Source organism: Sturnus vulgaris, chromosome 5 (assembly GCF_052056855.1).
Source record: "Sturnus vulgaris isolate bStuVul1 chromosome 5, bStuVul1.hap1, whole genome shotgun sequence".
In the NCBI taxonomy this organism is placed as follows: Eukaryota; Metazoa; Chordata; class Aves; order Passeriformes; family Sturnidae; genus Sturnus; species Sturnus vulgaris.
The window spans coordinates 27,448,487-27,463,501 of record NC_142247.1 but is presented as its reverse complement, the minus strand read 5'-3'; the positions used below and the strand labels follow the sequence as shown (position 1 = coordinate 27,463,501).

General features: G+C 47.0%; 1 protein-coding gene across 2 annotated transcripts in view; it reads right to left on the bottom strand.

Moving 5' to 3' along the window:
- Positions 1-8,854, bottom strand: part of LOC106863113 (retinoic acid-induced protein 3-like) — a 38,709-nt gene extending 29,855 nt beyond the window's left edge. Inside the window, exons 1-4 of one of the 2 annotated variants that reach the window (XM_014892463.2) lie at positions 8,709-8,825; positions 5,350-6,305; positions 4,297-4,340; positions 2,309-3,612 (exon numbers count right to left, since the gene is read on the bottom strand). In XM_014892463.2, the coding sequence (XP_014747949.1) occupies positions 3,520-3,612; positions 4,297-4,340; positions 5,350-6,274 (1,062 nt within the window). In that variant the 5' untranslated portion in view covers positions 6,275-6,305; positions 8,709-8,825 and the 3' untranslated portion in view covers positions 2,309-3,519. Of the gene's footprint in view, positions 1-2,308; positions 3,613-4,296; positions 4,341-5,349; positions 6,306-8,708 lie in introns of those variants that run through there. The other variant, XR_015803835.1, reaches the window with a different exon arrangement.
- Positions 8,855-15,015: the final 6,161 nt, after the last annotated feature.

The following is a 15,015-nucleotide window of genomic DNA, read 5'->3' as shown; positions in this document are numbered from 1 at the left end:
TTTGGCAAAGGAGCAACATGCACACTTGGACCAAAAATTGCCACATCCAAGTTGTGGCCCTGTGATTCTGTTTCTTGGGGAGTAGATCTGATTATAGTGATTACCTGTCCCTGTGAGCCTGGAGAAAGTGGCCCCAGCTGAGGAAGAGGGACTCATGACCCCTGTGCCACAGCAAGTGCTACAGAGTTTGTAGGAAGAGGGTGAATCCCTCTCCAAGATAAGTCTTGTTCAGGGAGGGTGGCACTGGCACCAGCTGCCAGAAGGGGCGGGGAGCATTTGGGAAGTGATCCCCAGCAAGGTTCCTCCCCATTCCAAGTTGTGTCACCACGGACCTGGGTCTGTGCCCCAAGGGTTTATTGCACCCTCCATGTTCACGTGGAGTCCTACAGCCCTGGCAAGGCCATGGGATGGTGACCCTGAAGGTCCTGGGACCGAACAGTGTTTTTGTTCTTCTTTGCTCTTTTCCCATGACACTCCTGACCTGAAGTTCAGCAGTTTATCCTGGCTCCTGATAATCCTGGCTGCTTTCATAATCCAGGTGTGCTCTGTGCCAACCTTTCTCTGGTGTGTACAGTTCTGGCTCTCTGGCCTCCTTGAAAAGGGAGAGGAGGGACTGGAAACCAGAGGGCCCTGAAGGCAGAGCACCTGCAACCACCACCACCAAGGGAGCCCTGCACAGGAGAGAGGGTAGGGATGAGCCTTACTGGGTTTTATAGACCTCCTAGTGAGCAGGTTTTCAGAAAAAAAAAAAACAGCACAAGGATCCTGCCTCCTCAACTCACTTGTTCATTTTGGGTCTAGTCAGTCTGGCCCCACCAGTTTAGGATTTCCCTGGGACGTGTGTGTGACTAAGTGGCCAGATGGTTTGGTTTAGGGTCAATTATAAGGAGAGAGGAAACTGCTGCTTTCCCAAAAGTCTCTCCTGAGGTGTGAGAAGTCTGCAGAGCAGCAGCACCCCTTACCCAGCAGTGCCAAGTTCCACAGAAATTCATGTTTATTTTGGCATTTAAATGAGCTCTCATACAAAGCTGTCTTAATATCAAACAAGTACAAAATAACCCTGGGCAGATTAGTATTTGTGTCATTACAGAGGTTTAAAAAAATTACTCTAAAAGGCACTCTAAATCCGTGGAAGGAGATTTTCATTCTCTGCCAAGCAGCACTTACAGTAACAACCAAATAATCAAGAAAATCACCATGCCCTGAATCAATGGGAGTGCATATGATGTCTCTCATCCCTCCTAATTCTGTCGCCTCTGGGGCCAAGGTACATTGGGAGGTACTTTCTGGTCTGCAGCAGTTAGTGAGGGAGTTGGTAAGTGTCTGGGATATGGAAAACACATGGTAAGAGCACACTTGAATACTCTTTCTCCTGTTAGCCTGCTCCTTTGCTGTACCAGACTCCACGGAAGCAGAGGAGCTGGCTCTCTTTCAACACATTTTTGAATCATCCTGGGACATACTATAGTTATCAATGACACCACATCTACTTGAAAAAGCTAATTTCTTAAAAGCTAGGTACTGTTTCAAGCATATCCCTCCTATCTTCAGTGTGCAAATCAACAAGTTCCATCACAGCTTCACAAACCTTTTTCCCAGGCTGCTCTCCAATGTTATATTAGCATCCTTGAGTTTTCTCCCTCATCCTCTATGTTACACCTGTGGACTGTGTAGGTGGAAAAGAGGATGGTTAGTATCATTTCCACCACAAATTAGTTAGAAAAAGGCAAGTTATCCTGTGATACATTTCAAAATCAATCCTCAGGAGGGATCTTTCTCATGCCAAGGGATTTCAACGCCTCAGATGTCCTTGTGTTGCCCTTCAGTGCTGGTAGGCAGAGTGGGGAAGACCCAGGTTGCCTGATTCCAGACAGCACTGTGCCTGAGGAAGGAGTTTACTTGCCAAGAGCATAAGGGTAGCATAACACACCATGTGGAATCTCATGGGAGAGTACCCTCTAAAAAGGGAAACTATAGCCTCATACTACCAGGAGGTTTAAAAATTATCATCATCATCATCTTCACTGATAAGATTTTGCTGTGGCTTAGATTTATATTTCCTCATTTCTTAAGCACTCCTAACATTGAATCAACTTTATTCAAGAAAAGTAGCATGGAGAAGCTACTAACCCTTCTTCTGCACCCTCAAGCAGCTGATCTTTGGTTCACAACGACAGCTTGAAAGAAGCATCTCTCTGCCATTCTTCCCTACGTGCAACCTCCCAGGTGGTCCACTCCAACCTATGGACAGCTATTGCTGTCACCCACCAGCCATTACAGGAATCACAATCCCAAGGAAAAACACCACTTTCTCATACTCAGGCTGTTTGGGCTTTTATTAATTAAACAGTCCATATACAAAGTACTAAATAAATATATAGCTGTGTCAGACGCCAGTGTACCATACACACCCACTTGGAGAGCTCTCTGTAGTCATACATGAAATACCATGGAAAGCTATTTATCAAGTGCAAAGCAGGTTACAGAATGATTCAACTCTGCAGACTCATTGCTCATCACCAGGGTGCAGTCCACACCTCTCCCCCCCCTTTTGCTCACTCATGCCTGGGAAGAAGGGTGTCTGCCCTCTGTAACCTGGCTGCTTGGGAAATGTTTGTGTTAATATCACAGACACATTCAGGAAGAGGCCAAGATCCAGGGTTCACAGGATTATATCACACCAGGGTAAGGAGCCACATGGCAGAGGCTTTGTCTTTGGGGATCCACATCCTGGAGTGGCTGGGGTGGGGAGGGAGAATTTGCAGGGGGGCAGGCATCTTGGGGAGCTCAGCTGGGGCACATGAGTAAGAGTCAGAACTAGAAAGGAAGCTGTTAGAACATGAATTGGAACATGTCTCGGGGTAAATTGGTGTAGATGGTTTCACGTCTTTAAATTTTCTTCCCCATCTTCAGCATGGTCCCTAGATGATGAAGAAGATGCAAGAAGCAAATATGAAGATGAAAAAAGGAATGCTCTTTCTCTCTTCTCCACTGATCTCTGGACGACAGCCAGGCAGGGCTGGGAATGGGCACACAACAGTGGATACATAAAAATGTCCTCAGTAGTACCTGAGATGTCTTCATGGGTGGGCAGGAGGAAGGAATGTGTAGGGCTGATGCTCCTGGTCCTTCCTCTTCTCCCATCAGATGAGGGGTGCAGGCACCCCCATAAGCTGATTAAAGCAGCTGGGGCAAAGCCAGTCACAGACCCAGCCGATGATCTTCCTGCTTCTCTAGCAATCCTGCTGAAAATAGGCCAGGATGCTCTTCCATCAGAAGAGAGATCCTCCATTCCATGGAGACAGAGTGAGCGGGGACAGGATGGCCAGGGCTGTGTCTAAAAGCTATGTTTGAAGAATAACAGGGAGCTACAAAGATGCCTGTGTGGGGGAAAGAGGATCCCTCTCCTTTTTTGCTGGTGTGGGTTGACTCTTCTGCAGGATCGTCTCATTTGTCACCATGTGGCCCATTCCCCGTGCCTCTGCTGAGGGGCACTGAGTCTCTGCTGACTGTGGAGCTCTACATGGGGCTTTTCCCACCAGTGTAATCATGGTATGGGCTTGTCCGGGCCTTTGGGCGAGGGATGGAGAAATCATTCTGGGGTTCAATGGCCTGAAAAGGAAGCACAGGTCTTTACCTTTGAAAACTGGACAGAAGTAATAAAACAAGGCTAACAAAGGAAAGAAGGGAGAAACAGAGATGAAGGTTTCCTGAGAACATGACCAATAAGGCTGTGGAAGAGGATCCTGGCAAAACAAATCAGTGATGGAGACATGTCACTAGAGGACATGTGGGAACATGATGTGAACTGCTAGATCTGGCTAGGCTGTGGTCTGAAGGAGGACTGGTGAATGGACAGGTGGACACACAGACTGCCTACTCTAGATCTGCATTGCAACTTCCACTGTCTGCTGGTGGGAATACATTCATGGCATGGGCTGAGAAAATAAGCACACACTCCTGAGGAAAGGGCATAGTCTACTGTAGGAATCACACTTGAAGAGAGGACTTCTTATGTGGTACCAAATCTCAAAGTATTGAAAACCACAACCTCTTTACCTTGGGTCCCTCTTGCCTTCCCATGTCCCTGGACATGTCATAGCTCTTTCTTTCCTCCCAGCCAGGCACCTCCACGAATATGTCACAGAATCACTTGGCTCCATGCAAAGCATGGGCCTGACTTCATAGAGCCTGCTCTAGTTCCATCTGCCTTTGCCCCTTCTCATTCCCTTCCTCTCAGCACCTGAACAATAGCCCAGAGCCTGCAAGTGGTGAAACAGGGTGCCATGAACTTACCTTCATCTGAAAGTGAGAAGCGTATGGCGAGTAGTTGAGGTCTCCTGTGTCACAAGGCAAAAGCAAGGGAAAGTTAGTGCATTAGCGTTACACAGTAGCTTGGAAATACCACATCAAGGGAGACTCAGAGGGTCTGTGGCTACATGAGCAGGTGCTTTTAGACTGGTTTAACTCTGCAGTGTGCAGGCAGGAATGGGCTAAAATCCATAGGTGGAGGACATTAAATATTTCCTTCTGAAAGCAGGAATGAATGGTATTGCAAATCACAGGACACAGATGGCCTTGGAGTTTAGACACCTCCTGTTGCCTCACAATTGCTGTCACCACCACCAGCCAGATCCCTCCCACTTGTATGCACAAGACCCCCTTCACAGTATTCCCTGGGAGAGCACAGCCTTTCTTGGCTATTCTTTCACAAATCTGGGAGTCTGACTCCAGGTGACCAACATGACACCAATAGCAAATCCACAGCCAGAGGAATCTCATCTCTTACCCACATATTTAGGAAACCCCAATTGATAAAACATTTTGCTTTGTCCAAGTAGGCAGCATACAGAAAAGCAAGACCTCCTTGACCTTTTTCATATGGAAAAGGAAGACCTCCTTGACTCCTTTTTGGATGACGGATTCATCATGGTTATGATTAGAACTGAAATAAATAACCTCCAAGGTATAACCTACATAGGCCTAAAGAGCTGATGCATCACTAAGAGACAAAAAACAACCCGTCCTGATTTTTAACATGGACTTCCCAGACACAGCAGGGTCATAAAGAGTTTTTATGTCAGCCCTGACATGCAGCAAGTCTCCTACTCAGTCACTCCTCCTACACATCTTTAGCTTTTGCATTGGTCCTCACTCATTTCCCTCATGTCTGGAGATTAATTTTCACGTGCATTTCCAAAGTTTCATCAGTCTGAAACTTTCTCCTAGCCTCTAATTTATCTATCATCTTCAAATCTTTTCTTGTAGCTCTCCCACCTCTTTTAGGTTATGAGTGGTGTTTGTGTGCTTAGGGCTGGGGGGACAGTGGAGTCATTCACTTCACCATACCTTGCACAATTTCATCTTGGGTGTAGGCACGGTTCTCCACTCCAGCTCCCTGCTTTATGAACTTGGGTTGGCAGAAGTCATTTTCTGGAGGGTAGTCCTCTAGCTTCAGAGGAGCAGTGAGGAAACAAATTTCGGGGACAATATACATTATCAGGAAAATCCAGCCATTGGACACCAGAGCAATGGCCACAACAGGATCATCCCACGTTTCTTTGCCTAAATCCGTGTTGCCTTTTATGAGCATAGTGATCCACACTACCCAAATGGCAATGGAGAACAGGACAGTGACAAAGATGTGCGCCCCGTGCCTCTTCCAGCTTTTATATGACCCACAGAACGTGTACATGGAAACCAAGAAGGTCAGAGCCATCAGGAAGAGCACGTAGATCAGAAGCATGACAAAGTCCTTGTTGGTATCCTCCGGAGACATAGTCAGGAATTTTTCTCTCTGGTTTACTAACATGGTGACTAAGTACTCAATGCTGATCACAACTTGTACCAGGGTAAAGGAAACAAGGAACAGCAGCAGCACCCTCCAGGAAAAGGGCTTTCTTCCTCTCACTAGTTTGTTGAGGTTGCAGGCATGGGTGAGGAGGCACGAGAAGCAGAGAGCAAAGAGGACTCCAAATAAGAAGAAGCGAGTGGGACGAGTCCTGTCATTGAGTTTAATGATGAAGGCAAAAGTGAGACCAAAAACACCGAGTGTGCCTAAAAGAAAGAAAAAGTAGATGGAGATCATATGTCGCTTGCTGTTGTCTTGGACTTTGCAGATGAGGAAGAAGAGCGAGCAGATGAGGAAAATGGTGATGAGGATGCCTGCTGCAGCCAGTGACTCCAGGACAATCCCCCAGGCCTTCTCTGTGTCACAGAGCAGGTGGTAGTCAGCACCGATGTTGCCACAGCCTGGGGGCGGTGACGTTGTCATCTTCTTGCCTTCTTGAACAACCTCTCCAAAGCTGTAGAAAAAGAGAAAGCACAGGCTGTCAAGTCAACCATCTGGGTAACATCAGCAAGACAGATCTCCATCCTCAGCTTGCTGGGCAAGGACACCACAGTGCTAAGGACATGGGGCAGTGGGAGCAGAGTCATCTCATAGTTTGGCAGTGGCTCTCCATCACCGGCAAGCCAAGCCCCTCTGGAGGAGGTAATTCACCTTGCATGTCCTCTGCACTGTGCCTGATGTTGTGCAATGTTTTAGGAGTGTGGGGAGCAGGGAGAAGGTGAGGTGCCACAGCAAGCACTTGCTTGGTGCCCTGCAGTGCAGAGACTGAGCTTTCTTGTCACTTCTGTGACACACGAGCAGCTGTTAGTCATAATACAGTTTATGTCTTCTGACAAGTTCAAACAAAATCAGTACCTTGTACCAGGGAGATTCAGAGATGAACAATGCAGAACAAGAAACTCATTCTCTTTTGCATTCATTTTCCCTATTTTACATTCTCTGAGGCACTTTTGGCTTTGACCTACTGCTATGAATTAAGGGGTAACTTTTAACACCTTTTACCTTGCAGATATCTAACCCATATGCCTCCAGCATAGCCCTTCTCACTCCAACAGCAAATAAGGCCACCAACCACTAGCCCTAAACTCACATTTCTCCTTCTTCACGGCAGTGCAGCAATAAAGAGTGTCACAAAACCCTCTGTCTCCTCCCCAGCATACTGCCTTGCACCGACTCGAGACCTGACATGTCAGAGCCAATGCTGTTCCCTGCGTGAGAAGCAATCACCAAGTCACTGCGAGAGGAGTCCACAAGCCAATGATGTCACGGTCTCTAACACATTCCTGCTGTCTCATCATAAGGATTTCAGTGCTGTCTCCCAGGGGATAAGAGAGCTTAAGTAGGCTGTTTAGGGGAATTAAGTTCTCTTCTTTCTTGGGAGCTTGAAGCATATGTAGAAACCACAGCACGGGGGCCTTTGGCACATCATGACCCATTATGCAGGGAGTTTAGACCCTAGGGGACAGGTACTGATTTCTAACTACTAAATTCCTCAGTTAGGCTTGAGTTTCTAAAATCTATCAAAAGAGGAGTTTAGATACAGTATCACAATGAAACATGAGCAAACCTGTCCTTAATGGTGACCCACACCGGAAAACCAGGGGCTTTCTAATAGATAAAGAAAAAATTAACCTTGCAAAATTTAGACTTTAGTACTCACTATGCCATTTGCCTTGATTTTTCCACTCCAGAACAACATACTGCACTTATGATACTGGTTCTCAAAGCCTTCCAGCAGATTTTAGTGAGTGCAGATTGTGTTTTTAATAAATGGCAGTTAATCTAACCAAGGACGAACAGAGGGCGAAAATATCACTGACTCACTTTCAGCCCCACATATGCTTCAACAGACTTGCTTACAATTGAATTGGGAAAACATTTTTCCAGCTTCTAACCTCACTGTGTAAAAGATGTGCAGCTCTTCAAAAGGCTGCACATAAATGCAAATTATTCAAATATGCAGGAACTTTGGACTCCCATGGGAAGAATGGAATAAGTGGATAACACATGAAGGAGTTTTCACAATCAATGTGCACAAAATTTTGGAGATTTACGATCTCTCGCACAGATAGCTGGGTTATCTGGACAAGTACGAGTAATAAATAATGAACGTTCCTGAAAATCTAGAGAGAAAATTGTAAAATTTTATCCGCGGACATTTACAGTTGATTAGATTAGCTTATCTGTTCACAGCTCTGGCAGATAGGGACTGGTGCTCGCTGTTGAGGCACATGGAGAGCCCAGAGAACCAGCGTGAGTGACCTCATGACAGAGCACACCCATAGCTTTGGGTCCTGACTGCAAGGGGTGCTTGCCCAGCCAGCCACCACGGCCAGTGCGACAAAAGAGATGGAAATAACCTTCCTGACTTGGGCAATTGGGCCACTTGCCACCATTTTTACTGCCTTCTCTTTTTTTCCAGGGTAGATATCCTGTGAGGCATGAAGAGCCTCTACCCGGTCTCCTGGGTGAGTGTTGCTCCCCAGAAGCTGAGTCTGCTCATCCAGCACCTACAGCAGTGTCTAGGAGTTCCAAGGGGCTCTGCAGTCTGTGCAAAGAAGACTGTGCTGTGGTAGCTTATACAGCACACGCCAAATCATAGCTCTCGCTTGAGCGAGGAGTCTTCTCCCTCCACCTTGACCCTCCTTTCCCATTGATGTTTGTACATAAAATACACCCCTTCACCCACAGATTTCCAATATTTTCCCGGGAGCGTCTCCCCAGCTCCAGCTGGCAGTCCCACCTTAGAGTCCAGGATGGGAGGCACTCTCAGTTCACCGTGGCACCCCATGGCCCTGCTCTCCCACCCCGCACATCCGTCCCACCCTGGATGCTGTAAAACATTACCCTGGGTTACCTTTCTGTGTCCTGCCTGGTGAAGGCAGCAGGGAGGCTCCGTCTAGAGGCACTTTGGCCGTGCACCAGCGCCCGGGCCCCCTCGCTCCCGCAGCCCCGGCCCAGCCGAGCTCCGCGCCCGCCGCTCCTGGGAGCTTTAACAGCTGGAGGGCCGGGGAGGTGGGGCTGAGCACGCCTATTCCAGTTCCACCGCCTCTCCTCTCCTCTCCCACAGCACAGGCTGTGAAAATTCGGCCCCTGTGCCAGGAAATGAAGTAAGGGCTCCTGACGTCAGCGGGGCACTCACCCCTGCGGTCGGGGTGGAGATGGAGCCCTGGGACAGTGCTGAATGCTGCTCAGCCAGGCACCTGATAAGGTGCTGCTGCCCTGGCTGGCTCCTGGCACCCGTGGGTGCGGACCGCGACTATGAATAGCAGCGCGTCCCCTCCCTGCTCCCAGCCTTTTGTCTGGTTGCCTGCTTTCTCGCCAGATAAACTGCTCGTAAAGTAGGCGATGAGGAGGCTGTGGTGTGTGAGCGGGCCCGCGGTGCCCAGAGGGACAGTGGCGAGCCTGGATCCAGAGATGGTTTGGGTTCCCGGGGCTCTCAATAGATGCTGTGTGTGCGGACACGTGTGCTCTGCTTGTCCTTTCCACCCGTGCCAGCGAGAGCCGCCGGCTGCTTTCCTGCAATGGGCAGCTTGGCTTTCCTTGTGTCTCGCTCGGACCAGCCTTGCTTTCTGGAGGCTCGGTTCTGCCTGCTCGCTGAGCACTGAGTCACTTTGTCCAAATTGCTGGCCCAAATGGTTAATGATCAAAGGCAATGACAAATTCCCCCTTGCTCTACATTTTATGCCTCTGGCCCGACACGCCTATCAGCACAATCCCATCTAAATCCTCGAGTGTATCCAATGTGTTCGTGACTTCATTTGTTATTTTAACTATTACTCACTAGGAGTATTTCATTATCCTGATTAAGGAATTGACATCAAGGCCTATCCACATGAAGCACTCAGTCTCTTCACACAGCCCCAAACCTAAAAATCCCTCTCACCTCTCAAAGTCTGTGCTCTTTCCCAAAACCAGAGATGGGGTAGAGCAGCTTCACGTGCCTGTGCTGAGGTCTAAGTGCCCACAGGTGTCTCATCTGTTTGTTAATTTTGTTTGTTTGTTTTAGGACTTCTGGCTTATTTCTGGCTGCTGATCCTTTTTGAATCTCACACGTGGAGATTGCCACAAAACTCACAGGAGAAGGTCCTCTCTTCCACACCCCGCAGAAGTACATGAGGACCCACAGGGATGAGTGGCTCATCCAGTGAAAGGCAACACTCAGTGCAGTCACTGTGAGGTGGGCCATGCTGAGCCCTAAGACAGTTCTTCATGCCCCTCCTACTTTCACTTCAAAAATCCTGAGGCTTCCTAGGAAAGGACATATCAGGTTTCTTTCCATGAAATGAATCTAAACTTTAAAGCAGGTCCTGGGCTTAATGAGCCAGCCAAGAAGGAGGCAGTTATGAAAAATGAGAAGACAAAATAAGTAGTGATGGAGAGGAGCTTAGCATCACCTCAGTGGGATTCAACTTGTCTTAGGAAGGCATACCAAGAAGCTTTCAAAGGTCACTGGTCACTGCTAGCCTATTTGCATCTTGTCAGAGCACATTATGGACTGCCAGTTACTTCCCTACATTTACAAAGACACACAAAACCTCATGGAATAGACCACGTCAAATTATATTGGAGAAAAAAGAAGAAAAGATAAAAGGAACACAGACATTTTTCAGAATGCCTGAGAAATCCATGAGAGTCGGTCATCAAACATAACCTGTACTTTCAGAAGGCTAATGGGGCTAATGGGGCTACATTTAAAAACAATCCCAGGTGATTTAGGAGCCTGAGGGTGGCTGACTCACTGTAGTGTGAGATATGGTGTCCATGGCTCTCATGCTGTGCCAGGGAGGGTGGAGAGGCACCACTGGTCTACATGGGCGAATAGAAATGGCACAGTGATCACATCAGGAAGGTGAGATGTGCTTGCAGGAGCACATGAATTTCCCATACTTCCTCTATCAGATCTGGCAGTCTTGTGCAGATGTTTCTGATACCCTCAGGCATCTCAAATCACCTTTGTAAGAGCAAATGGATTGAGTGCTCAATCTCCCTGGCTTTTTCAGAGTTGAGGTGCCCAGCTTATATGTAGATTCTTAGTCCACTGTAAGGACTTAATTCTGGTACACCAGGATAGTAAATAGTTAATTGAAAGTGCTGTAGCTCTGTTACTCCGTGAAGAGCATAGGGATGGCATATAAGATAGAAGAGCTGTGGGAATCAATCCTTCAGGAGCATTAGTTCATGCTAAATAACACAGAAGATCCCAAATGACCCTAGGCGGCAGAGCATGGACAATCAAATTGGCTCCTAGGTGTCTAAGAGCAGACTTCTTCATTGGAGGCAGTCATGGATTCCCACTATAGTTGGTGGAGAGAAAGGGGCACTTCTAGGTAGTTGCAGTTGATCTGCTTCAAGACAAACCAAATCAATACCTGAGAACTACCCCTTTCTTTCCAAGAGAGATGGAGACAAGAAAATGATACAGATCTTTACAATTGACAACTGAATTGCATAGCAAATCTCCAAAATAATTTAAACACATTCCAGTAGCAAAATGCTGGTAATGTTGTAAGTTCCCTTAGGTGAGAGGCTGTTGGTAGCAGAACTGCTTGCTTTGGCCATATTGCAGCCCTGGACAAGCAAGCTGGCTGCTGGTAGTGGGAAGGATAGTGACTGGTTGATGAGGAGAGTCAGGGATAGCAGCAGGGTCTGACCCCTTTGGGCAACAGGCACCCACAACTCCCAGTTCTCAGGCAGAAAGATGAGGGCTGGGCTCTCCCTCTGAGTCAGCTCTGCTCCCTGCCCCTTCTTGCTGCTGGCATTGCCTGGCTCTGCTCCCTCCTGTGGGGTGGGAGTGCCCAGTGCTGCCCAGAGCCCTGGGCCAGCCCTTCTCCACTGACTTCGATGTCACAGCAAATGACAGAATGCTGCAGCCCCCTCAGCTCAGCCAGGCATGGGGAAGGAAGCATGTCTGGGAGGTTCAGGGATTGAGATAGCATCTTTTATTAAGACAAGTAATAAGGCAAGCAGATGCCTGGGGAGAGATGGTGCATGGCGCTCTGGAATGTGTCTAAATAACATGTTTACGTTTGACCGGTGATATTGGCTGCATTGTGAATAGGCTTGTGACATTCCTTCTGCTTAGCTACCTGTGCTGTGCACGACAGATAGCTTAATAACATAAGAACAGCCTTGCTCCCTAAAAAACATCCCCCTGCCAGTATTTATCACAGTCATCCTGAGCTAACATTACAGCAAGCTCCACCCCATCCTGCTCCATCCATTTTCTTCATCTTTAAATCAGCTCAGGTATAAACATCATGACACTCTTGGAAAGAGCCTGGCATAGAGATGATGGGTCTTCAGCCAGCCAGTTCAGGGCACCATTGCCTTAGGCAGGAGAGAAGACAAGAGAGAGGATGTCATTTCTAGAAAGGGACATGTGGGATCTTTGCATAATACTGGACTTTCTCCTGAGTGTCCTGTCCTTGTATCCCTCACATTCTGGCTTTGAAAGCATGTATCCAAGGATTGCCAAAAACTCTAAGACTAAAGGTTGAATAGTTTTCCTCTGGAAATGAAGAATGTTGCACCAAAAAGTAAATATTATCTAAAATAACTGCAAAAGGAGCGCATTCTGGTGTCCTGCAGAGCCTTTACTTGTCTCTGCAGCTATCAGTTCTTCCAAACTGCATGCTGTGCTCCCTGCCATTTTTAGTCTTGGGAAAAATATAAACATTTCTGGTATGTAATAATGCTTTGCTTTCTGTGCTGATTGCTGCCTCCTCTCAAAGAGGTTCCCTTCTTTAAATGAGCAGGTTTTGGCCAACTCCTTTCTCTTCCTGGATCCTGAATGTCCAATTCCTGGTACAGGACTTTCATTTACTGGGAAAAGGAGAAATTTGGTCAAGAAATGGACAAGGAGACTTATTAAAATACTGAAATCGATGTTCTTGAGTATATCCTATAAACAGAAACTTTCAAACCTGTGAATTAACTGCTACAGCATTTCTAATTGGTGAGAAGACCTTGCTTATGGAAATGGACTGCCTGGTCCTCCTCTAGCAGCGTGATGCTTTGCAATGCTGCAAACAGGATCACTTCTGCATGCAAACCCAGGGGTGAACAGCCTGGTACCTGGAAACCCAGGGCCAGGGGGTAGCTCCTGGAGTACCTGATGAACCTGTCCTGAGTTCATGCCTTGGATTTGCTCCTGTCCTACGGGGACAGGTATCACTGTCTTTCATACTCCACAAGTGTGGAAGCTGGAGTAAGAATAGGTAGAAATAAGCGGAGAACGGCTGAAACTGTAACTGTGATCACTTTGGCCAGGAAGGGCCTTTTCATACAACAAAACTGGTGCTTTTTAAGGCCCTGAACAAGTTAAAAAAATTAATTAGATCGATCATCTCCTTTAGGACTTTCAACAGTGTGCTGATAAATATTTCACTCATGACAAGTGAGCCATTCCTCTAGATGTAGCTTCCTGGAGATTTCTTGTGTCCATCCACTTACCAGTTCAGCAAAGAATGCTCCAGCCCTCCTTTATGACATTAACCTCATCTGCTTTTATGCTGATGCATTCCCAGAGCAGCAAGTTGCCTTGATATGGATGACTGGGTATTATATATATACAACAGACATTTTAGGAAAATAACTCTCAGTAAACAAGGGATCTGAAAACCTACCCTAGAAAGGAAAGCCAGGGAAGATTCAGGAGGACCTGTATTTGCTCTCTCCCAGAAAGACTGACTCCAGGGCTGGGGTAATGATTTGGGAGAGAGGGGATGTCTGGCTGCATCTTTAGCTAGTGGGACATGATGGAGAGACTCTCAGCAAAGCACTCCAGGAGGAATCAGCCTTTGTTTTCCTTGTGTCCCAGTCCTGAGTCTAGTCCCTAATAGTGTTCCTTTTGCCATTCCTTGCCCACTGTGTCTGAAGTAGTTTCCCCTTTTCCTCCTTGTCCACTCGTCATTGTGAGATGTGGGGTTGCAAAGACTGGCTGAGATTCTCGCTGGGAGAGGATCAGGCTCCCTCTTTCACGGGTGGCTGTTGGCAATAGAGGTTCTGAGATAGCCATCCTGCCCTGGGATCTGATTTCTCCTACCAGCAGTATCTTGGGTAAGAGGTTCTGCAGGAGACTACTTCTATGCAAGAAGTACTCCTGGGAATCAGGCTGCATGCAAAAATAATCCTGCTCAATGATAGAGAAAATTCTTTTTTACTGCTTCTGGATCAAACACCACCACAATAGCACAAAGAAAAGCTGAGATCCAACATAAATCATTCCTCCCTTTTAGTTTTCATCAGAAAAGAAAAAAAAAAACAAAAACCACCAAAAACATTGATAGATTTTGGATTATTTTTTATCAACAAGCTTCTTCATGCAAGTACAGATCTGTGTCCCCTTGCAGCCAGCATAAAAGCTGACATAAGCTAATAATTGTCTCTCCTAGATAAATTATAAAAAATACAGTTGTGTTTACATATTTAATCAGACACATCTGGTTGGGCTTGATGATCTTGAAGATTTTTTCCAACCTTATTGATTCTATGAAATGGCTACATACAATTCTGCTACTGGCTGCAGAACCACTGCTGGAAAGGAGCCAGCAGTTTTAGTCAGTGTGTGTAGACTAACCTTTAATCAATGCTATGATTTTCCTTGACAGAAATGAGCATCAGGGGAGAAAAATATAAGGAACAATTGTAAGATAAGGTCAAGTAATTGAATTCACAGCCTATTGATCCCAATTTTTTTTTTTTTTTTTTCAATTTAGAGCAGTTGCCCAGGGCAGGCAGTTATTGTTCTCTGAGTGTCACAAATCCCAGTGTCTACTCCTGGAGATGAAGAGTTGCTGAGGAGCTACGTAGAAAACCACGATGGGAATCTCAGCCAGGCTTCAGGAAAATGTAAGCAAAGAACATGATAACACACAATGCTCTGGTGCTAGCCCTACTGGAGGATGTCTTGCTGCAGTCCTGGAGGAAAGAGCTTCTCTTCTGTGCAGTTTCTTCTGGGGTGCTAGGGGCTTGGCAGCCAAGCGCAGGCAGACAGAGTTGGGGACTCCATCTGCCTGCTCTGCTCCACAGGCACAGCCATCTCCCAGGAGCCATGGGCATTACAGTCTGTGAGAGGATTTGAGGGGAGATGGTTTGTGTTCCTGTAGGTTGGGGCTGGAGACTGTTAGAAGTGCCAGGCCAGTGCTTACCTGGCAGAAGTG